The sequence below is a fragment of the Cervus elaphus genome, chromosome 30, assembly GCF_910594005.1.
Source record: "Cervus elaphus chromosome 30, mCerEla1.1, whole genome shotgun sequence".
In the NCBI taxonomy this organism is placed as follows: Eukaryota; Metazoa; Chordata; class Mammalia; order Artiodactyla; family Cervidae; genus Cervus; species Cervus elaphus.
Window position 1 is genome coordinate 36,478,049 of NC_057844.1, and position 26,745 is coordinate 36,504,793.

At 43.9% G+C, this 26,745-nt stretch overlaps 1 protein-coding gene and 1 non-coding gene across 4 annotated transcripts in view; both read right to left on the minus strand.

The window, feature by feature from the left end:
- PARP4 (poly(ADP-ribose) polymerase family member 4) overlaps positions 1–26,745 on the minus strand; it is a 70,211-nt gene that overhangs the window by 16,247 nt on the left and 27,219 nt on the right. For all 3 annotated transcript variants that reach the window (XM_043891541.1, XM_043891542.1, XM_043891540.1), the window contains 15 exons: positions 25,632–25,763; positions 24,826–24,912; positions 22,638–22,802; positions 22,180–22,226; positions 21,951–22,029; positions 17,292–17,429; positions 13,502–13,697; positions 12,493–12,560; positions 11,739–11,926; positions 10,029–10,128; positions 8,106–8,276; positions 7,768–7,848; positions 5,693–5,773; positions 4,593–4,688; positions 3,884–4,006 (listed from right to left, as the gene is read on the minus strand). In XM_043891541.1, the coding sequence (XP_043747476.1) occupies positions 3,884–4,006; positions 4,593–4,688; positions 5,693–5,773; positions 7,768–7,848; positions 8,106–8,276; positions 10,029–10,128; positions 11,739–11,926; positions 12,493–12,560; positions 13,502–13,697; positions 17,292–17,429; positions 21,951–22,029; positions 22,180–22,226; positions 22,638–22,802; positions 24,826–24,912; positions 25,632–25,763 (1,752 nt within the window). The remainder of the gene's footprint in view (positions 1–3,883; positions 4,007–4,592; positions 4,689–5,692; positions 5,774–7,767; positions 7,849–8,105; positions 8,277–10,028; positions 10,129–11,738; positions 11,927–12,492; positions 12,561–13,501; positions 13,698–17,291; positions 17,430–21,950; positions 22,030–22,179; positions 22,227–22,637; positions 22,803–24,825; positions 24,913–25,631; positions 25,764–26,745) is intronic.
- LOC122687173 lies at positions 21,196–21,302 on the minus strand. The gene has a single exon (XR_006339066.1). It is a non-coding gene; the product is annotated as a U6 spliceosomal RNA (small nuclear RNA).

Below are 26,745 nucleotides of genomic sequence, written 5' to 3' on the forward strand. Positions count from 1 at the left end.
CCCATGGACAGAGGAGCCTTGTAAGCTACAGTCCATGGGGCACACAGAGTCAGACATGACTAAGCGACTAAGCACAGCTCAGCACATATAATTACTACTGCACGACACAGGACAAGACACACATTTCAAAATAAGATTTACAAACGCATATCTGGTTAAATTTTTCTCAATTAGATGAGCAAAGCGAAAAAAGAGCAAGTGATGGACCAGACCCTTCAGATATTGAAGACTTTTATAAAATTACAATTATAACAGACTGATCTAGGAAACAGAATACAGGGTCCAGCAACAGATCCTAACACATATGGGGAGTTAGGAGATGATAAAGACAACAAAGATTGCTCAAATCAATTCGAGGAAAAGAAGATTTATTTAATAAGTGGTGCTGGGGAAAGTCGGAAGTCATCTGGAAAGGAATAAAGTTGTTCCCATATGTCCTGTCTTATACCAGGAAAGATTCTGATTGGATGCAAATTTCAACATAAACATGAAGCCATAAAACTATTTAAAGAAAGAAATCATGGGAAATTTTTAAAAAGCATAATATGTGAAGGAAAGATTTCTACGCATGACAAAAGACAAAGCAATACAGAACAAAGAAACCCAAAGATGAAAAAGCTTGACTGCATTAAAATACCTGCATGACAAAATGATGATAAGCAACATCAAAATACAAATGGCAAACTGAGAAACAAATTTTTGCAACTAGTATCATAAAGGCCTAATTTTCTTAAAAAATAAAATTTTCCTAAAATAAATAAGAAAATGACTAATCTCACAATTTAAAAAGGTAAAAGACATTAATGGACAATACCTAGAAAAGATGAATATGTGGGCTCTTAGGAATATGAAAACATGTTCCTTTTCATTCATAAAGAAATGAAAATTAAAATATCACTAATATGCTTTTAACCTATCAGATCTGTACAGATCAAAAATTTGAATAATATACTGGGTTAAAGAGAGAATAAAGTAACAGCCTCTCAAGTGCTGCTGATGGGAGAGAGAACTGATATAACCTATGTAGAGGCAACCTGGGCTTTCAGGTGGCGCTAGAGATAAAGAATCTGCCTACCAATGCAGGAGATGCAAGACAGGCAGGTTTGATCTCTGGATTGGGTAGATCCCCTGGAGTAGGAAATGGCAACTCACTCCAGTATTCTTGCCTGGAAAATTCCACGGACAGAGGAACCTGATGGGCTACAGTCCATGGGGCCACAGAGAGTTGGACACGCAAAAAGGCAATTTGGTTAGAGCTAATTGGAGATCAGCCCTGGGTGTTCATTGGAAGGACTGATGTTGAAGCTGAAATTCCAATACTTTGGCCACCTGATGAGAAAAGCTGACTCATCTGAAAAGACCCTGATACTGGGAAAGATTGAGGGCAGGAGGAGAAGGGGACGACAGAGGATGAGATGGTTGGATGGCATCACCGACTCAATGGATGTGGGTTTGGGTGGACTCCTCGAGTTGGTGATGGACAGGGAGGCCTGGCGTGCTGCGGTTCATGGGGTCGCAAAGAGTTGGACACGACTAAGTGACTGAATTGAACTGAACTTAATTGAATTATATATTCAAAATAGATTTATTTGGGTATAATTGACATACACAGCTTTATCTTAGAGTGATGAGTTCTGGAATAAATAAACATCCCTGAGACCATTGTCACAATGAGGGGAATGACATATTCAGCACACATTCCTTTAGTGTGCCCTTTTGTGATCCATCTCACTCCTCCTCCTTGCTTTCTGTAACTTCAGATTGGTTTGCACATATTTTGTGTCAATGGAAGCTTACAGCTTCCATTCTTTGTTTGACTTTTACTCAGTATAACTGTCCTGACATGTATGTATGTTGTTGTATATATCAATGGTTAATTCTCCTTTTTAACCTTTTTTTGAGCTACAGGACTTCCCTGTAGCTCAGGTGGTAAAGAATCTGCCTGCAATGCAGAAGATCTGGGTTCAATCCCTGGGTCGGGAAGATCCTCTGGAGAAGGGAATGGCAATCCATTCCAGTATTCTTGCTTGGAGAATTCCATGGACAAAGGAGCCTGGCAGGCTATAGTACATTGGGTTGCAGAGTCAGACACGGCTGAGAGACTAACACTATTTCTCCTTTTTACTGCTGAGTAGTTACTCTTGTAAGGCTGTACCACAATTTGTTTATTCATTTATCTCCTGATGGTTGTGTCCAACTTCTGGCTGCTACAAGTAAAGCCGCAATGAATACTCATGCACAAGTCTTTGTGTAAACATATACTTTCATTTCATTTGGCTGGGTCAAATGATAGGTGCATAGTTAACTCTTTAAGAAACTGAAAGTTTTCTAAAATGATCTTCTGCTTATTTTTTTTACTGGGTTGTTTTCTTATTATCGGATTGTAAGATTTCTTTATATATTTTAGATAAACATATTTGTCAGATATGTTTTGCAAACATTTTCTCCCAGTCTGTGGTCTGCCCTTTCATTTTCTTAACAGTGTCTTCTGAAAAATAAAAGTTTTTGATATTAATAAAGTCCAGTTAACCAATTTTTTTTGTAGTTTGTTCTTTAAATTTAGGAAAGTTTTGTACAACCCTAGTTCATTAAGGTTTTCTCCTATGTTTTCTTCCCAGAAATTCAGGTTTCAGTTATTACATTCAAGCCAATAATCAGTCAATCTTTTTATATGGAGTGAGCTAAGGGTAGAGGGGTTTTGTTTTGTTTTTTGGTACATGACTATACAATCTTTTCAGAATCATTTTTTGAAAAGATCGTTTTCCCCCACTGAATAACCTTGGTACCTCTGGAGACAATTGGCCCTATATATCTGGATATATTTCTAGATTCTCCACACTGTTCCAATGGTCTAGATGTCCATTTTATGTTAATACCACACTTTCCTACTTACTGTGGCTTTATAGTAAGATATCAGATGGTGGGTGTAAGGCCTCCAACCTCTTCTTCCTTTTCAAAGTTGTTTTAGCTAGCCAGTATCCTTTACATTTTGTTCTTTAGTTGCCAAGTCGTGTCAGACTCTTTGCAACTCCATGGACTGTAGCCCACCAATTGTAGGCACCTCTGTCCATGGGATTCTTCAGGCAAGAATACTGGAGTGAGTTGCCATGCCCTCCTCCAGGGGATCTTCCTGACCCAGGGATCAAACTGGTGTCTCTTATGTCTCCTGTGTTGGCAGGCAGGTTCTTTAGCACTAGGGCCACCTTGGAAGCACATAAATTTTTTCCCTTGGATTTTAAATCCTTAAATATTGGCAGTTTTACTTCTTTAACTTGGATACTCCAGAGTCTTACTACCACTGTTTTGTTTCTTTGCTTTTGTATATGCCTTCCAGGTTTTATTTCCCTGGAGAAGGGAATGGCAACCTACCCCAGTATTCTTGCCTGGAGAATTCCAAGGATAGAGGAGCCTGGTGGGAGTCCACGGAGTTGCAAAGAGTTGGACACAACTAGTGACTAACATTTTCCAGTTTTTATTTAAGTTGTGCTTCCCAACTTCTATTATGTGGACACAAAGGCCACAGCATAAAGCACCACAAACTTTAATAAATATTGGTGGTGAAGTTAGATGATTAAATAGGCTTTTATCACTACTTTCAGGATGAACTGCCTGTCTCTCTTAGAGGGAAGGCCTTTGGCTTCCTGAACCACAGTTTGCCTGTAACCACAATTGTTCCTCTTTGCACTTTATAGCTACATTTGTAAATGGAGCCTTTCTCAGTAACGTAACAGCATTTTAAAACATGTGCAAAAGTTCCCCATCATCAGGCAGACATCGGTATCTGCGTATACAGATCAAAAGGGTGCTATTTTAGCGAAGGGTTCCCCTTACCATCATAAAAGCATGAACACACAGTATCAATTGATTTGTAATCAACACTCACCTGCATCCTGCTGGCATCTGGTTGTTCCCCCTGCCAGCTCATGTATGGCAGAAAATCTATGTCTTCTTTGGCAATAAGTTCCAAAGTATTTGGAATATCAGGAGAAAGTGACTCATTACCATCCTATATTAAATCACAATCAGGTAAAGAGAAAACAGACATTATCATATTAAATTATTATTATAAATTCTAAAGCCTCACGAATGTTTGGTTTAGAATATGTTTGGGGGTCGGACTGGATCCTGTGTCCTGGGAGAGAGGATGGTCAGGTTGGGGTGAGGGTCCCCTTCACAGAGCACCCGCTGGGTGGTGCTACATCAAGTGCCTTGGCGGGCTCTCCTCTCAAACTGTGTAGGAGAAAGGGCCACTCATAGGCTAAGGGGAGCCCAGGCCTCTCTTATTTTTTGAGGGTCAAGAATTAATAAAAGTGAGAAATGCCAAAAATGTAACAAATTGTAGTATATCTTAAAATTCACATATTCAACTATTTGTTACACTTTTGACATTTCTCATCTTTATTAATTGTGTACTAATTCAACTATAACATTAAAATAACAGCACAGGTAACTCATGCAGAGATCACACGAGCCCTGTGCTCTGCGTGGATGAGAGGCCCATGGACGCATGGGCCACCAGTGTCAGTGAAGGCAAGAGCCATCTTCTTAGCACGCAAATATAGATAAAATGACCATGAATTAAAAATACATACCCTTTTCTCCACAGCCACAAAGCTTGTAAATTGTGTTATGAGAGAGTTTTCTTTACTGAGTTTAATAATCAGAGATTTTAAGGTTTGCTTCTTCATCTAGGAAAAATGAATAATAAGACAGAATAATAATGAACAACAAATGAAATCATGTCCTATTTTTCACTATTTAGCTATATATGACCAATTAAATGAGTACTACATAATACAAAAAGCTGTCTTTCTATAAGAAGTAGATAATTTTATAATTAGGATTTCCAATGCAACATTGAGTCGATGGCTCTACCTAAGTATCTCAAGTGGCTAACTTGCCATTTCCTGCAAAAAATGGGCTCAACGAGAGGCTAAAGTACAGAAAGAGCGATTCATATTCATGAGCTTCTTGTGGCTTGGCTGCTGAGCTGCCAAGACCTTAGTGAGTCTGTCTCTCACTGTAAAGATGAGGCTCCCAGGCTGTCGGGAGGTGGAGGGACTGGTCCAGGCTGGTCTGCTGGTGCGGCTGGTCAGCTGCCCTCAGATGGAAAAGGACCCTGAGCAAAGCAGGACCAAGGCTGCTGACCTGAGGGTGGGAAGGAGGGCGCTGATCTCTGAGGGAACCAACTGCCTGGGGAGGAGTGTGCTGAGCGCTAATGCTCCAGCCATCATTTGACAGCAGTCATCTGGGTATGGGATAGCAGAGGGAGTCCCCTACCAGGGCCTCAGTGGCTCAGTGATGGAGGGGCAAGGTGGGCTTGGCTCTGCTGAGCTCCGCAGGCAGCTCAGCCCCCTAGACCCGGCCTCTTCATCACAGATGGAGACACTCACCCTACAACACACAAGCACCTAGGTGGTGTCTTTACAGGCACTGAGGGAGTCGTCTGAGTCTCCTTTGCCTCCCTCTGACGGGGACAGTGATCACAGGGTTCTGTCAATAATTCATTCAATGAGCTAACTAAAAACTAAATCAAGTAACTACGGGGCACCCGACACCCCGGCACGGAAAACACAGCAATGACGACAGGGGTCCCTTTCCACCTGCTGATCCTCACTCACATTTCCACGGGTAAAGCAACTCAAGAAAGGCCAAGAAAAACAGACAATGGCTTTCCCGTGAAAAAGCAAACCTCGTGATTCACTTCGTTTTCATGGAGAATGCCATCTTCGTAATCTCTGATCAGAGCTCGCGCTGCCAGCTTGTGAATCATCTGTTCAGGCAGCAAAGGAAAAAGGATTCTAATTCATGTCATACATAGGAAATCATCTAAATAATTGAGATGTGTTTACACACAATGAAATTCACCCCTTTGGTGTGCAGGTTGATGAGTTTTAACTAATGTAGATGGTGTGTGGGCTTCCCTGGTGATTCAGCTAGTAAAGAATCCGCCTGCAATGCGGGAGACCTGGGTTTGATCTCTGGGTTGGAAAGATCCCCTGGAGAAGGGAAAGGCTACCACTCCAGTATTCTGGCCTGAAGAATTCCACGGACTGTATAGTCCATGGGGCCGCAAAGAGTCGGACATGACTGAGCGACTTTCACTTTCACAGACTGTATGTGGGGGCTTCCCTGGGGGCTCAGCCGTAAAGAATCTGCCTGCAATGCAGGAGACCAGGGTTTGATCCCTGGGTCGGGAAGATCCCTGGGAAGAGGGCATGACAACCCACTCCAGTATTCTTGCCTGGAGAATCCCATGGACAGAGGAGCCTGGTGGGTTACAGTCCATGGGGTCACAAAGAGTCAGACACGACTGAAGTGACTGAGTACACATGCATACAGTGTGTGAGCACCACTGAAACACAGAGGAGGGGATTTCTTCCCATTAAAACCTCGTGTCGTGTCGCCATGCAGTCACCTCCAGTCCTGGCACCTACTCGTCTCCATTCTGTCCCTATATTTGGCATTTTCTATACACGTGTGAACTGCTCTAATGGAAGAGCCAGCCCAGGGCTGTGAGGCCTGACTGTGATCTCCACTCTGAAGGGGCCACAGACAGAACACCAGGAAGTCAAGGGCCAGGGTACCGCCCTTTCCTCAAATGGCTGAAACAACAGGACTAAAGGCAATGTCTCCTGTAAGTGACAATTCCAACTCCTGCCATTTTTCACTGGTAAGGCCATGATTCACAGTGGAAGGACAACTATAAAAATTGTGACTTTATGGAAAATGACCTGCTCCCAGGTAAAATCCCACTGAGATTCAGCAGTTTTTCAGACGATACAAAGATGCCCTTAAATTCTATACATAAGTCATGGCAAGTAATAAGTTAAGTGCTTTCATTCAATGCCAAAATGAAAGCTTTGCTTTATTTTTGTTGTTGTTTAGTCACTAAGTCATGTCCAACTCTTTTGTGACCCCATGGATTGTAGCCTGCTGGGCTCCTCTGTCCATGGGATTTCCCAGGCAAGAATATTGGAGTTGGTTGCCATTTCCTTCTCCAGGGGATCTTCCCGACCCAGGGATCAAACCTTCGTCCTCTGCACTGGCAGGTGGATTCTTTACCACTGAGCCACAGCAATGTCTGGTTATATAGATATAAATAAGGAATGGTTTGTCTGGTTACGTAAATATTCCTATGAATAGTAGTAGTAGTTACTGCCTTAGTCATGTCTGACTCTTTTCGAACCCATGGACTGTAGCTCACCAGGCTCCTCTGTCCATGGAATTCTCCAGGCATACAGCAGACAGCTTAGGAATTTTCCAGATCTAACTATGGCAGATTTGGTACTAATGCAAATACTACAAATTCATTTGCTTTTAATCCAAAAGTATAAAAAACAAAAACACATCCTCAATGTACAATGTTTTACTCGTCATCCAGTACGGTTATACTCAGTATTCTAAAGTAAGTGGCAAGGACCAGGCACTGCAGGTACACTGAACCTGTAGGAAGACGTGCACATCTTTGAGAACCACCTTTAAAGGTTTCATTCACAAAACACCAGGTTTAACTGCAGTTATTTATGCCCACTGATGCCCCTGTGGATACTTCTGGACTCAAGACCCCGGATGAAGAGCTGCTGCCTTAGAAACCAATGGACAGTGTCCTCGCTTGTGGAGATGACAACCCTCCACATCACATCAGATGCTAAGATGTCAACACAGAAAACAATGCAGGAAGGGCGTGGTGCATTAAATATGAAAATACAGAACTATTTTAACTTTCAAAAACAGTGAGTGCACAGTTTACATTTTTAATCTCACCGTTCCAGTTGTCTTCTGAAGTTCAGTCGTTGACACCACTGTAGAATACTCTCTCTCTTGAATTAGTGCATGTAGAGTTGCCTGAAATGGGAAAAAAAATTCCTTATAGTTTTTCAACTTCATAATGTCCTGGTTAGTTCAACAGTGATTCTTTCAGTGATTTTAATGAGAATTAAGAGGCTCTCCAGTGCCCTTGGTTAACCAACCGCTGTGATCCCAGGAAAAACTGTGCAGCATATTATGACGTGGGGGTAAAGGAAAGGGAAGAAAAAAGAAAAAGAAAGTTATTAGCAAAACCCATTGCTGTTCCCATAATAAAAAGCCTGCGTGCTCCTCACCTGTGTACAGTGAGGAGTGAGCCCGTAGACGAGGAGTCGCTCGCTGTGGAACAGGGACTGCACCTGGGCGGGGGCCTGCAAGGGTGCGGGTGCGTCCGTGCTCAGCTGCTGCCATTTGACGGAGACCGAGTGGCAACTGGGAGAACTCATCCTACCCATCTGGGCTTCTATCTATTTATCAAGAGGGGTTATTTCTCTTTCAGTGTTACATTCAGAAAATAGTTACCTAACACTTAACACGACTTTACATTCTGTCCTTTGAGAATTGTAGCTCTTTGTCTTTTTCTCCTCCTTCCTGCTACAGGGTACATTTCCAAAAGGATTCTAAGTCAAATTTTTAATAATAGACTAGCACATAATTTAAATTCACAAAACATCTTAAAATTATTCTATTAATTAAACACCAATATACAACTTTGTCGTGTAGTAGATTCCAGTTATAAAAATTAACCCTGCAAAGGACTTGAATATACATTTCTCCAAAGAAGATATGCTAATGGCCAATCAGCACATGAAAAGATGTTGTTACTAGAGAAATACAAATCGAAACCTTAATTAGATACAAATTCACATCCATTGGGAGGGCTATATAAAATCAAAAAGTGTGAAAATTAGTGTTGATGGTGATGTGCAAGAAACTGGAACCTTGGCACACTGCTAGTGGGATTGTAAAATGCCAGTGAACAACAGTATGGCAGCTCTTAAAACACTAAGTGCAGTTACCACATGACTCAGCAATCCCACTTCTGGGTATTGAAATTAGGGCCTCCAACACATGCTTGTATACCAATCATCACGTCAGTATGATTCACAGTCAAAAGGCAGAAACAACCCCAGGGTCTGGCGACAATAAATGGATATACAAAATGTGGTGTATACATATAATAGAATATTTTTCAGCCTTAAAAAGGTAGAAAATTCTGACATATACTACAACATGAATGGACCTCAAAAACACTATGCCAAATGAAAAAGCCAGGCACAGAAAGACAAACATTGCTGGATTCCACTGATATGAGGTTCCTAGAGGAGCTAAGTTCACAGAGACAGAAGAGGGTGGGTACCAGGGGTTGGGGGAGCAGGGGCGAGGAGTCATTGTTTAACTGGGGGTAGAGGGGCTTCCCTGGGTCCCCAGTGGTTGAGACTCTGTGCTTCCATTGCAGAGGTGCAGGTTTGATCCCTGGTCAGGAAACTAAGATTGCTACACGCCACATGGCACAGCCAAAAAAAGAAAATTAGGGACAGACCTTCTGTTTGGGATGACGGAAATGTTCTGGAGTTAGATCATGGTGATGGCTACACAAGACTGTGAGTTCACTTAAAAACCATGAATTGTACACCTGAAAATGGTAAAGTTTATGTATATTTTGCCACAATAAAAAATTAATCCGAGCAAAATGTGTAATATTTCATTTTTAAAAATCAACCCATAATATTATATAAAGCAGAAATCAAACCACTAGCTACAACTGCCTGCAGAGCTCTGGTTAGTGTGTGTTTTGAATTTGAAGCTCATCAAGATGACAAGATGGAATAAATGGCCAGGCTCGATATGGCTAAAATAAACAGTATGCAGAGGTTTATAGTAATCAGTGGTTAGCGATGGGAAGAGGAATTCATGTTGTCAGAACCATGGTTAAGGCTTGCATCCATGCAATAATACATAAATTGAAAAAAAAAAAGTTAACTAGAAGAACGCCCCAGTGGAGTGTTTCCTGTGCAAGCCTAGCAGTAACTAAGGGTGGGGGGGGGGAAGGCTAGGGGTAACTAAGGGTGGGTTGCAAAAAGGTGGGTACCTTTTTGCCTTTTTCTAGCTCCCTTTTCCATTGATGAAAACACAGAAGTTACTGTCACTAGATTTCCAAGAAGATAAGATTTCCACATTTAAACATAAGACTGAAATAAGATGTTTGAGACACATACCTGTTTTTTCCAGCTATGTTTGGATTTTGAGTTAAAATATTCAAATACTCCAGCACCATAGTGGGACAGAGTCCGTAAGACATGACGATTTGCTGTAGAACTGATAACATTTCACGTTTTAACAGAATTTTAGAAACATGTTGAAGTACACGTAGTGAATACTGACACAGCTTAAGACTCAGTGGGAGACACGTTATGTTCTGCAGCTGAAGGCAGATATAAAACTTAGGCCAGAAAGTAGGAAACATCTGCAGGTCTGGGTAACCCAAGTTCCCACATATCAGAAGACTCATGTCTCTTTCACAAGAGAAAAAAGCATAAATTTCTGGCTTCTGATTCAGTGGAGGAGGGAGGAGATTATTCTGCGAAACCCCCGGAGTGTTTGTGACCAAGATGGTGACTGGGACCCACTCTCAATGAATGTCAAAGTTGCCCTTAACTGATTCTAAAGTCAAGGCTGACAGAAGAGTTAACCAAGCCTTCGTCTTAAAATCTGGTCCACATTTAGATGACAAAGAACTAGGAAGTAACTCTCATTCCAGCAAATGTAATCTTTGATATTTAATTGACAATATTCTGTTACATTTCTCTCAATTAGTCTGCAACTAATCAAGAGTACTCTGTTAGAGAAGTTCCTCCTGAAATATTAGACAAGTGATGGATAATTTTTTCAGAAAAAGAGCTTAAGAAAGATATTTTGGAAATATACTTCAGCCTATTGATAACGCTGGGTATGTCTTCGGTGATCAAAACTAACTGATCTGATTACTAATCCTTAAGCCAGAGCCTCTATGTATTTACAGCTTTTACGGGTTAGTGAGGTTGCTGTGTGGGCCTGAGAGGACCACTTGTTAAACAGGTGGGATAAACAGTCTCTGCTCCTGAAGACTCACGAAATGTGGTTAGCATGAGAACACAAATGCGTACATATAAAATGAAGAAGAAACCCATAGAAAGACATTAAAAACTAGACAAACTGTGTCCAAGCTCAGGGTCACCTCCCTCCCCAGTCACGATCTGCTCCCTTTGCTCTATGACTGTGAGTAGGAGAGCCCTGGACATCCCTCCTCACCCCCGCCTGTGCAGCGGGACTGGCCAGGACAGTGACCTCATAGCGGGGGAGGGCAGGGGGACAGCGTCAGGCATGCTGTGTGCAAATGCCAGCATGGCCCCCGCTCTCCGCTGTCTTCCTTATTTTTACACCATAATCCTCAATTCAATGCGAAAACATTAGCTATAAATGGGGAGGGAGTGAACCCCTAAAGTCGTGGGTTTTAGCTTTTCTAGAGAAAGATTCCTATACACAGCAGGGTGAGCAAATGCCAGTGAGAAAATGACAGCAGTCAGAGGGGTGCGGGGAAGGGACAGAGCGGCCGGGGGTGGGGTGGGGTCACCATCAGCCCTGGGTGTGCCCAGCCCTCCAGGTTAGGCTCAATTATGCAAGTAACAGTCTCCAACACTGAAGTGGAGCTTGCTGGCTGTTTCCATGTATACAAGTTCACGAGATTTTCAGAGTAAGCCTATCAGACCCACTGTCATCTCCACCTCACAGAGAGGGTGAAGGTGTCCCCCCAGAGTCATGGCTAACCTGCAGCTGCTCAGGCTCCACGACCCAGGCAGCGGCTGGGGCCGAGTCCAGAGCCGGCCCCTCTGCACCAAGCAGCTCCCACCTGTTGACTTTCCCCGTGGGACTGGCCCACCTGTGCTCACCTGACCCCACAGGAGAACAGCCTGGTGTGCGGCACGCTTCTTCTTACAAGCTGCAAGGTCAGGCTCTCGTTCTGGAGATGCCCGTCGGATATAAGGAGGATGTTCCGTAACACATGGGAAGGGCACAGCAAACTTAAGTATCGAAGCGTCTTCCAGAAATCTGTGTTTCCCATGGTAGGTGTAGCAGACTGGAGGAAATGAAGCAAAAGATCATTTACTCCTTTTCGGGTGTCTTCACCACCAACTGTAATCACTTACTGAAGCACACCCCTTAGTGAGGGTTATCGTCACCGAAAGGAAGTTCTTTCCTAATGATTTATTTGTGGAACAACGATCCTTTTAGTTTATTTCATGTCACACAGTACCTATAATATTATTACTTGGCGTTTCTTTGTTTCTTTATGGTTTTCAAAGAACTATTACATCAAAACACCCCTGGGATTGCCGGCTAGTCTGGACTGAGGACACAATTGGTCATTCCCAATTTGCTCAATTTAAAAAAAGAAAGAAAGGTGACAGAGCAAAACATTAAAAACTGTTAATGCTGACTGTATTCAGATGGTGGGACTGTGAATGATTTTTTCTTTCTTTTTTATTTTCCATTTTCTTAATGAGCTAATATCACTTTTATTAATGAACTAAAAGAGACCATCTGCATACAGAAATGGGAGGACTAGGGCTTCTTGGGGAGAAAGACCCGGCAGGACCACTGAAGCCTGATGGAGAGAAGACAGAGGCAGCTACTGGTACTCACCATGATGAACTCTGTGGGCGTCTTATTGCTCGTGATGCACTTAGGATACGAAAATAATTCCTTGTAACCTGTGTGATAAGACTGGCGTAAGATGTTGCCATTAAATATTCACTTTTTGACCACTAACAAACAATAATGGTTGGTATTTTTAATACATAAAAAAAAGTTACCACAGTACTCCTTTAAAAAATTCTATTGCATTCAAACGATGCACTTCACTGAACAAAAAGGACCTGGGTCAGGCTGCGCATGGGGAGTCTGCTCCTTAGCCAACTACTTGCAGAGGAGGACACTGGACATGGGGACAGCCCAGGCAGCAGGCCACGCTGCCCTCTGGCCCTCAGCATGTCCCTGCTCATCTGACCTCTCCCCACCAGCAGCAGCAGACCCTGGCTCCTTCCTCCTTCATGAAGGGGCTGCCTGTTCCGCCAAACGGCACAGTAAATAAGAATCAGCAGGGTGTGGCTGTCCCCACACCCCACACTGCTCCTTCCGAGGGGCTGAAAGGCCCCTGGACCCCACCTGGAGGGGACAGTCCTTTCTTCAGTGGGGCTCGTGTGGTGCCTCCTGAGACTGTTCCTTACAGCTCCTCTACCACCTTGCTGATTTCAGAGGTTCTGTCCTGATCCTTGGACCCTCGAACTCATCAGACCAAGGGTCTCACACTCAGTTCAACTGGTAACAATAACAATAGTAATACTCATCTGGCGTTTTCTATATGATAGGCATTGTTTAAATTCCTTTAAATACATGAGCTCAACCCTCACAATAGCACTATGAGGAGGGACTATTTCTCTCCTGTTACAGATGAGAGAACCAAGTTCCAGTAAGCTGCCCAAGGCCACACCCAGGGCTCAGGTGCAGAGCTGGGATTCAAGCCGGGGACCTGGCTCCAGAGTTCTTGCTCTTGAACCTCGATGTGCTGCCTCTCACTCCACAGACAGGTCACAGTAGCCCCTTTCCATTGATGCGCTGATGCTCTGGAGGAGGCGCAGGGCGGAGCACTCACCTGTGCCGAACTTGATGACGTTCACCTTCTGCTCCTTTCCCACACAGGACAGTGTGTGCAAGGCAATCTGCTTGGCTTGCAAGAACGTCTCACCCTCCATGGAATTGGAGCAATCAAGACAAATAATCACTTCACTCCTCTCAGCTTCGTCAGGGATGGTAATATCAAGATTTGGTTGAAACACAAGCATGCAGGCCTAAAGGGAGAAAAACAGGAGCTAGGCTGGTGCTTCTTATCACTTGAGTTCATCTGGTTACTTACATGCACCCAGAACTTCACTCTAAAACTCATGCCACAGCTTTTCCAAACGAAGGACTCATAGTCGGGACAGTTACAAAGCACTGAGAATCATCAACCTAAACAATGAGGCTCTGTGGGCTCAGGCCCATGGCTTCTCACTACTTCTCAGACCCTCATGGGAGTGTGCCACTTGTCAGTGGGAACGGCTGGCAAAAAAAAAATCCTCTAAGCCTCCAGATGGGAGATACACCCCACACTAATGTACATAGGAGTGTGCACTTCATCAGGAGCATACCCACTGTACAATAACCCACGTCACAGATAAGATGAATGAAAAGGTACTAATTCTTGCTACTTACAGGGTTCAGCAACTTACCCTGCCCCTTTAAGCCACACTCAGCTGTGGCACTTCAAAGACCCTTGAGTTTGTACAAGCCTAGTATCTCACAAGGAGAAGGCAATAGCAACCCACTCCAGTATTCTTGCCTGGAGAATCCCAGGAACAGAGGAGCCTGGTGGGCTGCTGTCTATGGGATCGCACAGAGTCGGACACGAATGAAGAGACTTAGCAGCAGCAGCAGTATCTCAAAAAACCCTCTAAGGTACAAACAAGATATACATGTACCTAGGATTTGCAACATTTGGCATAAATGTGTAATTTTTTTGGAAAAAGATTTACTTGTAAAATCTGAAAACTTTCTAGTCAGGCAAAATAATACTATAAAAACAAAAAGAATAAGATTTATTCAACAATGAGATAGCCTATAGGAGATCAAATAAAAAGCGAATGTCAGAGCTGGGGTTCCCAACGTGAACCTCATAAACCCCTGAGAGGTTCAGAACTAATACAGAATTAATATCTGAACATTGCTGTGATATCAAAAGTGTCTTCAGGATGAATGAATAATGAATATGTCCACTCTCTGCCACTGTGGTGTGTGATGACTGAAATGCACACAGACCTTTTATCTTATAACCAACCAACACTCAAAGTAGAACTACTATTAGTTTCCATTAAAACTTTGCCTGAGATTTACTGAACACGATTTACATACAGCATAATATAAGTTCAAGATTTACAGTGCAATCATCTAGCACATAGTACTGTGAAATGACTACCACAATAAGGTTAGCTAGCAAGAATATCTCCACTCCAGTACTCCTGCCTGGAAAATCCCATGGACAGAGGAGCCTGCTAGGCTGTAGTCCATGGGGTCGCTAAGAGTCGGACACGACTGAGCGACTTTGCTTTCACCTTTCACTTTCATGCATTGGAGAAGGAAATGGCAACCTACTCCAGTGTTCTTGCCTGGAGAATCCCAGGGACAGTGTAGCCTGGTGGGCTGCCATCTATGGGGTCGCACAGAGTCGGACACAACTGAAACGACTTAGCAGCAGCAGCAAGAACATCTAAGATTTAGTCTCTTAGCAACCTTCAAATATACAACACAGTATGCTTAACTACAGTCATCATCCTACATATTTGATCCCCAGAAATTATTTGTTTTATACCTAGACATTAGTATCCTCGGACCAATACCACCTTATTTTTACTCCCCCACCCTTGAGCCCTGGTAACAACCAACATTCTACCCTCTGTTTCTGTGAGCTCAGCTTTTTCTAGACACCACATGTAAATGAGATTATACAGTATTTGTATTTTTCTGTCTGACTTGTTTCACTTAGCATGATACTCTCAAGGTCTATCTGTGTTGTTGCAAATGGCAGGATTTCCTTATTTTTTACAGCTGAGTAATATTCTACTGTATGTGTAGGTAACATATATTACATATGTGTTGCATGTGTTACACATATGTGTATATATTTAATTTTCTTTATCCATTAATCCATCAAAGGACACTTAGGTTGTTTCCATGTCTTTATTATAAATAATGAGGCAATGAACACTGGGGTGTGAGTATTTGAGACAGTAATTTCATTCCCTTTGAAATATACCAAGATGTGGGATTGCAGGGTTATACAGTAGTTCTAGTTTTTAATGTTTATTTTATTTATTATTTATTTTTGGCTGTGCTGGATCTTGGTTGCTGCACACGGCTTTCTCTAGTTGTGGTGCTTGGGCTTCTCATTGCAGAGATGGGAGCACGGGCTCCAAGGCACTTGGGCATCAGGAGTTGCGGCTCCCAGGCTCTAGAGCACAGGTTCAGTATTTGTGGAGCATGAGTTTAGCTGCTCTGTAGCATGTGGGATCTTCCCGGACCAGGAATCAAACCTGTCTCCTGCACTGGCAGGTGGATTCTTAACCACTGGACCATCAGGGAAGTCCTAGTAGTTCTATTTTTTGAGAATCCTTCACACTGTTCCCCATAGCAGCTACACCAGATTACATTCCCATAAACAATATCCGAGTGTTCCCTTTCCTCCACTTCCTTGCTAATACTTATCTTGTCTTTTTGAAAACAGTTGTTCTAACAGGTGTGAAGTGATACCTCTCTGTGGTCTTCATCTGCATTTCCTCGATGATTAGTGATGCTGAACATCTTTTCATGAACCTGTTGCCCATTTGTATGGGGTAAGTTCAAAGGATGTCTCATTTGACCATCTTGCTAATGTTGCTCTCAATTTTTATTCTAATTAGAAGAGATTATTTATAACAGCCACATAATATGGTCTAATAGCCATAAATGATTTTGTATCTTTTTACAGTATCAATGTTTTAAAAGCTGTAAAAAGTATACAGACTAACCAATGTAATATATGAAGGCACATTTTCTTTTTGGTAGGGATTAAGGTAAAAAAAAAAAAAAATTAGGGCTTCCCTGGTGACTCAGACAGTAAAGAATCTGCCTTTATCCAGAGACCTGAGTTTGATCCCTGGGTCAGGAAGATTCCCTGGAGAAGGGAATGGCAACCGGCTCCAGTATTCTTGCCTGGAGAATCTCATGGACAGAGGACCCTGCCTGGCTACAGTCCAAGGGGTCGTAAAGAGTCAGACACAACTGAGCAACAAATACTATTAAGGTAAAAATTGCTTCCCAGGTGTGTAGTGGTAAGGACTCTGCCTGCCAATGCAGAAGACACAAGAGACTCGGGTTCAATCCCTAGGTTGGGAAGATCCCCTGAGGAAGAAAATGGTAGCCAGCTCCAGTACTCTTGTCTGAAAAATCCCATGGATGGAGGAGCCTGGTGGGCAACAGTTCGTAGGGTCGCAAAAGAGTCAGACCCAACTTAGCTACTAAACAATAACAAAGGTAAAAATGACAATTTTTAGGGGAAACATGCCACATGGGGGCTTTGCTTGAAACCACAAAAATTTTTCATTCTTGATGTCATAAATATTTTTTGGTTGTGCCTCTCACATGCAGGGATGCCAACTAGGGATCGAACCTGCAACCTCTGCTGTGGAAACACTGAACTGCCAGGGAATCTCCTCTATCACGAATATTTTTAACTGTAAAATCTTGGGGTGGTGAGAGCTCTTTTTGTAATGCTAGCTTTTCAAGATTATCAATCATTTCCAAATTTAAATGATCTATTCTAAAATACTTTTTCAACAGTATCTCCTACTTTTAAGTAAAAAGGACTATACCTCGCTTTCTTTTTCTGGATGCTTTTCAACCCACATTCTTGGGAGATACACATCAACCAAACCGATGAGGAGAGAAAATCCATTGCTGTCTAAGGAGCTGCCTTCCACAGTACTAATCACAGCTTTGCAGTCTGTTCTCTGCAAAACAAACAACCGTGAGAACAAAGTAAATAAGTGAATTACACCATACTATCAAGTAGCAAATCTGTGCATGATATACATAACTCTATTAAAAATCAACAATGTGTCAACAGAACCCCAAATTGTGAACTGTAGGTTTTACAAGTGTGACCAGATCACATTTTTATCCTCTTGGTTCTAAGGTACATGTGCTTAGTCGCTCAGTTGTGCTCGACTCTTGACAACCCCATGGACTGTAGCCCGCCAGGCTCGTCTATCCATGGAATTTTCCAGGCAAGAATACTGGAGTGGACTGCCATTTCCTTCTCCATCTACTCTGGATACACACAAGCAAACTCAGCCCCCTGGAGACAGTCTCAGACCCTGGACCCAAAGGTGATTGGTCTGCATATCCCATTATCTGGATGCAGAAGATAATTACAACACAGAATAGTAAAACAGAAAATCCAACGGGAATTTTAGAATTATGCCTTTATTGTAAAATAGTATTTTTATAAGTATAAAATATCTTCTGAAAATACAGAGTGGAGGCTTTAAGTGACAAAGGCGGTGTGGTAGATTCTTGGCCTGCCCTCTGTAGTAAAATTCTGCAGCTCCTCCTTTCAGGAGGTCGTGCCCATTTTTCTGCCCTTGAATGTGCTGTGGCCAAGGGGATGCTGGCAGATGGAATGCAGGCAGGGGCTTGTGCTGTGTTTGTGGAACGGGCTGCCATCCTCTACTGTGCTGAGCTCTGAGCTAACCTATGGCAGGTGAGAGACCAGGGCCAGCACCCTGGCTGACACCAGGCCACCAGCCACCTGTCCCAGGCCATCCTGTCCCCAGCAACAGGAGGAAAGCTTGAGAAAAAACAAATGCTTATTGTTTTAATCCACAAAATGTTGGGATTGTTTGTTATACAGCAAAAGCTCTCTGATGCCAAGGGGTTCTTGTTGAGGATGTATTATTTACATGTGTTTTAACTTTATTCCCTCACTTCCCAGGTGGTGTAGTGGTAAAGAATCTTCCTGTTAATGCAGGAGATGCAAGTGACACAGCTTCAATTTCTGGGTTGGGAAGATCCCCTGGAGAAGGGAATGACAGCCCACTTCAGTATTCTTGCCTGGAGAATTCCATGGACAGAAGAGCCTAACAGGCTACAGTCTATGGGGTCGCAAAGAGTCAGACACGACTGAGCACACAGACAACTCTATTCCCTAGCAAGATCCCAAAACTCCCTACAATAAAAAGGGCATAAAGACATTGAGAATGGGAACAAAGATAAAGGCAGAGAAGACGCCAGCAAATTTCAATAAGAAGATGGAAAGCTAACAGAGCTGTGTGAAGTGATTCAGCCAGAGGAGAGGAAGCCACTGCCTGAGCCCCATGGCGGGGCAGTTGCAAGCTGTGAGCTCAGGGCCTGCAGCTCCCTGGGAAGGACCCCTCGGAGGCACCGGAGAGCAGATCATACCCTGAGCTATCAGCCCAGGTCCCCTCCTTGCCCTTGGTAGCAAGCAGCTGGCACCTGTTTTCTCACTAATGGAAACTGAAGATTTATTACTTAGAGAAATTCAACCAAGTAGAGTCCAGACTTGGGAGTCCTAAGTATAACGAAGCACAGACACAGAGAGCAGTTAAGTGAAGGCTGGTGTCCCCAGTCATACCTGTGAACACCCTTGAGGTACTCTGCACAACCGCACAAGGGTGAAAACACACAAGAGACTCACCCCCACACCAGCGGACCAGCTGCCACCAGCCTTGAGCGCAGGCCCGGGGTCCACTTGCCCCACTTACCACACAGCATCTAACTGACTTCTGAGGACAAACATAGAGAGAGGCCACCCAGATGCTGGAGGAAAAGCCTTTAAACATGAAAATGGAGGCCAACTGAGCAAAAAGCCAGAAAAAAAGAGAATACTTACAGAACAGTAAAGAGCTCTTGCCAAAAAAAAAAAAGAGAGACAGAGAGAAAATTAAAATTTCAGTAAAATGGTTGTAACTTATGATTGAGAAAATCACCCAGAAAGCAGGATGAAAGGACAAGAAAATGAACAACAGGAGAGAAAATGTAAGAAAACAAGGGTCTCAATTCAGGGTCTGACTAAGAGTCATTGAGAGGTGAAGGGGAGACGGATACTTGTTTATTAAAACATAAGAAGATCCCCCAGAACTAAAGGCCATGAATTACATATATGATGAAAGAATGTCAGGTTCTGATGAACTTCAGAACATCAGGGATAAAGAGAAGACATAAAATTATTTCAGGGCTCAAAAACAAAACAACTGCCTATCAAGAACAGGGGATAAAAAGGTTTAACCTCTCAGAAGTAACACTGGGGGCGGGATGACAATTTCAAGGTTCTGAGTGGGATCACCTACCCAGTGGGAAGGGAGCACGCAGAAGAGGATGTTTTCAGATGTTCGGGTTGTAAGGGAGGCTGTGCTCTATCAGGTGTTGGGAACTAAAGAGGAAAAGCCTCGTGGACAGCAGCCCCAGGGGAGCGGGCAGGGTCAGGAAGAGGAGTCGCTGACTCACTGAGACAGCAAAAACAGCCCCAGAGGGGCTTTACATGACAGCTTAGAACAAATGAGAAGAAACAGTACTAGAAGACAAAGAAAATGGCAATTCCCCCCACCCCAAGAAATATTATATAAAGAAGTAAAAAGAAAAAAAGCCATCATAATACATTTCTTCGCTCAGTGTTATTATCATTTATGTACTCATAATAACTTAAACATTTACCATTGATATAACCAGGTTTCCCAGATGGCGCAGCTGTAAAGAATCTGCCTGCCAAGCAGGAGACGTGGGTTTGATCCCTGGGTTGGGAAGACCCCTGGAGGAGAAAAGGGCAACCCACTCCAGATTCTTGCCTGGAGAATCCCATGGACAGAGGAGTGGAGGGCTACAGTCTACATGGTTGCAAAGAGTTGGACAGGACTTAGTGACTAAATAATAGCAGCAAATTGATTTAACTAAAAACCGTACTATAACTCTTAGAATTAGTGGGTTAGAAACATGTGCACTGAGGTGAGAGGAGGGCAAGAGGGTTACATCTTCATCTGCCATAACAGAAAGAGAAAAGATACCTCTGGCAGCCTTAAGAAGAAAAGACTAGACAGAGAAAGATCCTCCAGCAAGAAGGAATGGAGACCAGAGAAGACAAGCAGATAGACATTAGAGAGCTTTTTTAAAATCAAGAACCACAAAATAAGGACCTAAAAACTTAACAAGTGGTGAATGATAAATAGATTCTTATATAGTCACAATGGATCAGTCAGTCAGTCAGTTCAGTCGCTCAGTCGTGTCCGACTCCCTGCGACCCCATGAATCACAGCATGCCAGGCCTCCCTGACCATCACCAACTCCCGGAGTTTACTCAAACTCATGTCCATTGAGTCAGTGATGCCATCCAGCCATCTCATCCTCTGTCATCCCTTTCTCCTCCTGCCCCCAATCCCTCCCAGCATCAGGGTCTTTTCCAATGAGTCAACTCTTCACATCAGATGGCCAAAGTATTGGAGTTTCAGCTTTAGCATCAGTCCTTCCAATGAACACCCAGGACAGATCTCCTTCAGGATGGACTGGTTGGATCTCGTTGCAGTCCAAGGGACTCTCAAGAGTCTTCTCCAACACCACAGTTCAAAAGCATCAATTTTTCAGCACTCAGCTTTCTTCATAGTCCAATTCTCACATCCACACATGACTGCTGGAAAAACCACAGCCTTGACTAGACAGACCTTTGTTGGCAAAGTAATGTCCCTGCTTTTTTTTTTTTCTTTTTAAAAAAATATGGAACGCTTCACGAATTTGCGTGTCATCCTTGCGCAGGGGCCATGCTAATCTTCTCTGTATCGTTCCAATTTTAGTATATGTGCTGCCGAAGCGAGCACCCTGCTTTTTAATATGCTATCTAGGTTGGTCATAACTTCCCTTCCAAGGAGTAAGCGTCTTTTTATTTCATGGCTGCAATCACCATCTGCAGTGATTTTGGAGCCCCCAAAAATAAAGTCTGATACTGCTTCCACTGTTTCCCCATCTATTTGCCATGAAGTGATGGGACCAGATGCCATGATCTCAATTTTCTGAATGTTGAGCTTTAAGCTAACTTTTTCACTCTCCTCTTTCACTTTCAGTCACAATAGATAGTCGTTTATAAAAAGCTGTATCTCAGAATAATTCAAATACTTGCAAAAATACTTACAACAGAAAGTCAAGTGAAAAAAGCAAATGTAAAAATTTATATTCAATACAATGGCCATAAGAGCTTCCCAGGCGGTACTAGCGGTAAAGAACCTGCCTGTCAATAGTGGAGACATAAGAGATGCAGGGTCTCGATCCCTGGGTCAGAAAGATCACTGGGAGAGGGTATGGTAACCCACTCCAGTACTCTTGCTTGGAAAATCCTATGGACAGACAAAGCCTGGTGGGCTACAGTCTATAGGGTCGCCAAGAGTTGGACACGACTGAAAAGAAAGGTGCTTTGGAAAACTGATGTTAAAATACGAATTCTTAAGAAGTGAAAGCAAAGACCTACTAACCTTTTTTCTCAGGTCGTGTGTGTCACTGAAGATGAATTCAATCATGTGCGGCATCTCGATAGACATGCTCAGAGAAAAGCTACCGAAGTGAACAGAGAGGTGGCTCAGTCCAACATCCCAATTACTGACCAACTACATGCAGCTCTTCTGTGTAATTTTAAATGATAACTTAAGCTATAAAATGAATGCTCACTGAATGATTGACAGGTTTTGTATTTTAGGTACTAACCTTTGCTTTGTTCCTGTTTCCTTTATACAAATCTTCTCCACTGTATCCTGAGAAAAGAAAAATACATACGCACAACTAAGTATCTGCTCAGTTTCACCACAAGAATCCACACTCACACACACACAAGTACACAATTTATACAGATGCACAAAAAGCAGGGAGTCTGAACACTGTATGGAAAGCAGCAACAGCAGCTTTGGTGGCGTCTCTGGAGACGGAATTAAGATTGGTTTAAAGTTTCCTCTTTGGCTTATTGGCGTTCTTTATGCTTATCAAAATTCTTCATGAGCAGGCAGTACCAACATAAAATTTAAAGAGACTGAACAGAATAAAAACAGGATGCCATTAAGCATCCTAAATGTCACTACAATTGACTCTATGCCTCAAAGGTTAGGTTATTTAGATGCTGTTTCTTCCCTCTGCATAAATCACAATAAAGCTGCTGTCGCCAAACGGACCTGAAGGTTCTCCCTCAGAGCCCTGTCCTGCTGCCAGGGCGCCACGGTGGCCGGCAGGAAGAAGACCACGCAGGCACCCTGGACGCTCAGCTCCGTGATGTAGGTGATTTTGATCAGGACCTTGGCCTCTGGGGGTAAGTTCCCGACACTGACGGTGAAGATGTCCTGAAATGGAAGTATATGACTTAGGCTGTGTCTCAGAAGCATCTCCATCCTGCAGGCGATCCCCTCCTGTTACATAAATGGTCTGATCACAACTTGCCTGCTTCCTCCTCAGAGAAGGGGACATGGCCTCCAGACCAGCAGTGGCTTTGCGGAAGGAGAACCCAGGGCCCTTCCCCAGCGGTCTGGGGTCCGAGAGGCTTCACCCAGTGGCCTCTGCTCCAGTGGAGGCCACCCCACCCCCCTGCAACCCGATGGCCTCTCTGTGGCCGCAACGCTCTGCCCAGGACGCCTGCCTGCCCCTTCCTAGAGACTAACCCCCCAACCCCAAGGCCTCTCTGCAGACACAGTATACCAGCAGACTCCTGCTGGCTATAGAGCTGGAGCCTGTAATACCAAGTTTGGCCCTCATTTAACTCTTTTCTAGAAAATTCATCATCTTACGTTTCAGAATAATTGCTTTGCTTTCTTTTAGCAGGTATTGCCAATCACTGTGTAAGGAAATAACTTCATGCCTAGTGAGGTCAGAAAGAGGCTGGATCATTTCCTCTGACCCATCTTGGGTGCTCCTGACATGGCCAAGCCTGTGCTCTGTTTCACTGAACTCAGTCTGCTTAGATTAGGGGTGTATGATATTACGATTAATGTAGATTTGAGGAGTCAACTGTTGTTACCTTTGACATCAAGGTGGGAACAAACAACGAAGACAGGATTATCATACAGCAGCAGCACTTGGCCTCAAGGGAAGGGTATGGAGACCAGGGCTTCCTGGAGAGGTGCCACCGGAGGTGTATGGTAGCACTATGATACAGGGTCTGGATGGGTGCCAGCAGCTGCCACCCACGTGGTCACCCGGGTCACCTACAGAATCCTAACTTGTCCCAAACCCGAAGGAAGGCTGAGCTGCCAGGCAGCCAGGTGAACTGAATTTCAGCTGAATCCCTCAGAGGAAGAGGGGACCCATGGTTAGGGCACCTGGGCCTCCTGACACAGAGGTCTAACTCCTGCGGGGCTTCTCCACAGAGGCTGGGCACTGTCTCCAGCCTTGCTTTTGGCACTCAAATTTTCTCTTTGTTTTTCCATTAACTTTTTATCTAACCTCTCCTGTTACTTCACCGCTTAAACACTGGGATTCCAATTTGGGCCTCCACCTGTATAAAGAGCACTAGGGGCCTGTGTAATGGCACCATGCCCCTCTAGGGACTGCAGGGGACCCAGCACTTGAGCACAGGGCCAGCGAGCTCCCTGTGGAACAATCACCTCTTCTTGTTAATCCCCATTCTGCAGATTTATCCCTTAAATCTACTGTAATTTTAATAACTGCCTGTTCCAAACATCACATTTTGACAGTATTCTGGCGATGAGTCCTCCTCAGAGGTGTGTCTGAAGCACACGGCCTGTCTTTAGAAACGACTGACGTGTCTACGCTGGAGAGGCTGCACGTGGCCCAGCACCTGCCTAAGGCACACTTAATACATCTTACAGTTAAAGCAAGAAGCGTGTGGATGCGGCCCTGTGGCTCCTCCTCCCAGATCTCCACATCTGACCCTGGGAAGACCTAACCCTAACCGTGGACCCAGCCCAGGCCCTGCAGATGCGCCTCCCTGAGACACGACTGGTGAAAACTGGATAAACTGCTAAGTGAGCTTAGTTCTGGGGGAAATGTAAATATCTTACCCTTCTAAGGGAAGATGGAAATTATGGGCCCACATAGTTTCTTTCTGTTGTCACGTCTGGGGAACGCAGTTCCCAAGGACAGAAATGGCTCTTAGGATCTGCTGGGTGACCCTGGCCATTTCCTCCTTTATCTAAACAAGTCACATGGGTCTCACTAGCCAAACCTCCCTTCCCAACTACATGAAACTCCAGGGCCTAAACCAGCAAAAATGATTCTACTTTCTAGTGAAATTTAGAATTTCATATGCTAAATTTCTAATGAAAATTAGAATTTCATATTCAAAATCAACTTCCACCTGTTCTCCCCTTTCTAGCAAGCAAGCGGGACAGACTTGGATGAAAGTCTTACGGGTGCGTCCTGATCCATCAGGTAGGCACCGTGGCCTTGACTGATTGCCACTCGGTACTCTCGCTGGGCCGCTTCCTTCTCTTTAATCTGAAAAAGACAGTGTTGTACCAGTCATGATATGAACAGTGACTTCAGACTTTAATAAGGAAAACTTCATCAACGTTTATTAAAACCCAGGAAAAAACAGAAGGCTAAGCTAAGAAGGCTAAGATGAATGAAAACTTACATACAGCGATCATAAAAATGTACTTCTAATAAGAATTTGAATCAGAAAAGGGCAATTGAAGAGGATGCTCTTTAAAAGCTGGGACCAAAATATTTGAGAGCTGATAGTGAAAAGGAAGTTTGGAGCTTTACTCTGAATAAATAAAAAATGAAGTTTGTCTTAAATTTGATAAAATGTAAGTTACTATTGCAACTGTGGACTCTTAGAATAAACAAAGAATTAATCAACTTATACTTCTTCTGGACATATTTTTCTTCACTTCAGTTGGCTTTTATGGCAGGGTACAAAGGATCAGTATTTTTCCAAAAATACATAAAGGGCGTTACCAATTTTCCAATGTGTCTCTCAAACTTTTGATACTGAAATCACTGTTTGTTCAAGTGTCTGGACAAGGAATCTGGACAGGCAGGAACAGAGGCTAGCTAACCAGAGAGGGACGCCAAATGTCTGAGTGGAGGCTGGCTGTACAAGGGCCTGACTCTTCCAGGAACATCCTGTTTTATGACCAGGCTGCTACTCAGCCCGAAACTAAGGGACTCAGGATGGCCCATCCCACAGAGCAGTTGGCGTTCTCCCTTACCTCTCCCACCACGTGCTTCCCATTGATGAAAGCCTCGAAACCACACACAGCTGCCTTGTCGTCCAAGGGAAAAACATATTTTGCCTCAATGGGCACATGATTTTGGTTTGTGTATGTTTGAAAAACAACGACCTGAAGAAGAAAAACCCATATATTTGATGAAACCGCATGAATGATGTTCGCAGGAACAGCTATTAATGGAAACTGCTGTGCATGTGAGGCCCCAGAGGTCAGGACCCCATCCAAGTCACTGCCTTTGATGATGCGTTGTCACCAAAAGCAAAGAAATTTTAGATAAAGATGATGGAGGATTTTTACTAGGACTTACAACAGAAACTAATACACTGTAACATTTTTGACATCTTAATCTTCCTCCTTCAAATGCAACCAGTGTTTTAGTTCAGTTTAGTTGTTAAACTGAAAACATTAAGCTCACTCCAAGAAGTCCAGAGTGGGCCACGTACAGCCAAGTTCCCTGCTGCCGGCTCTGTGTGGACACTCAAGTCAGATAACAGGCCAGCTATCCAGAAATGAGAGGAAGGTTCATGGCTGCACCACGAGTTATGTGTGGGGCAAACCCGTCCATGGAAAAGCCTCATCAAACAGTGTCTAATCCACAGTGACACACGAAAGACACAGGCCGCTCCTGCAACACTTGTGTGCACCGGGGCCCTCACGTTCACTATGCGGAACAGCCACCACAGACAGGCAGCCCAGCATTACCGTCTCATCTACATCCGAGGAAACCATCAGGGAACAGCCACCACCGACGGGCAGCCCAGCGTTACTGTCTCATCTGCACCCGAGGAAACCACTGCGGAATGGCCACCACCGACAGGCAGCCCAGCGTTACCGTCTCATCTACATCCAAGGAAACCACCACGGAGCCACCACCACCGACGGGCAGCCCCGCGTTACCGTCTCATCTACATCCAAGGAAACCACCACGGAGCCACCACCACCGACGGGCAGCCCTGCGTTACCGTCTCATCTGCACCTGAGGAAACCACTGCATGACCAGGCTGCAGAAGGATGAGCACGAACTCCAAACCGGGCTCTCAAACCCCAGGGCTCCGCTGCGGTCAACACCAGTCCCCCCACAAACCAATCCATC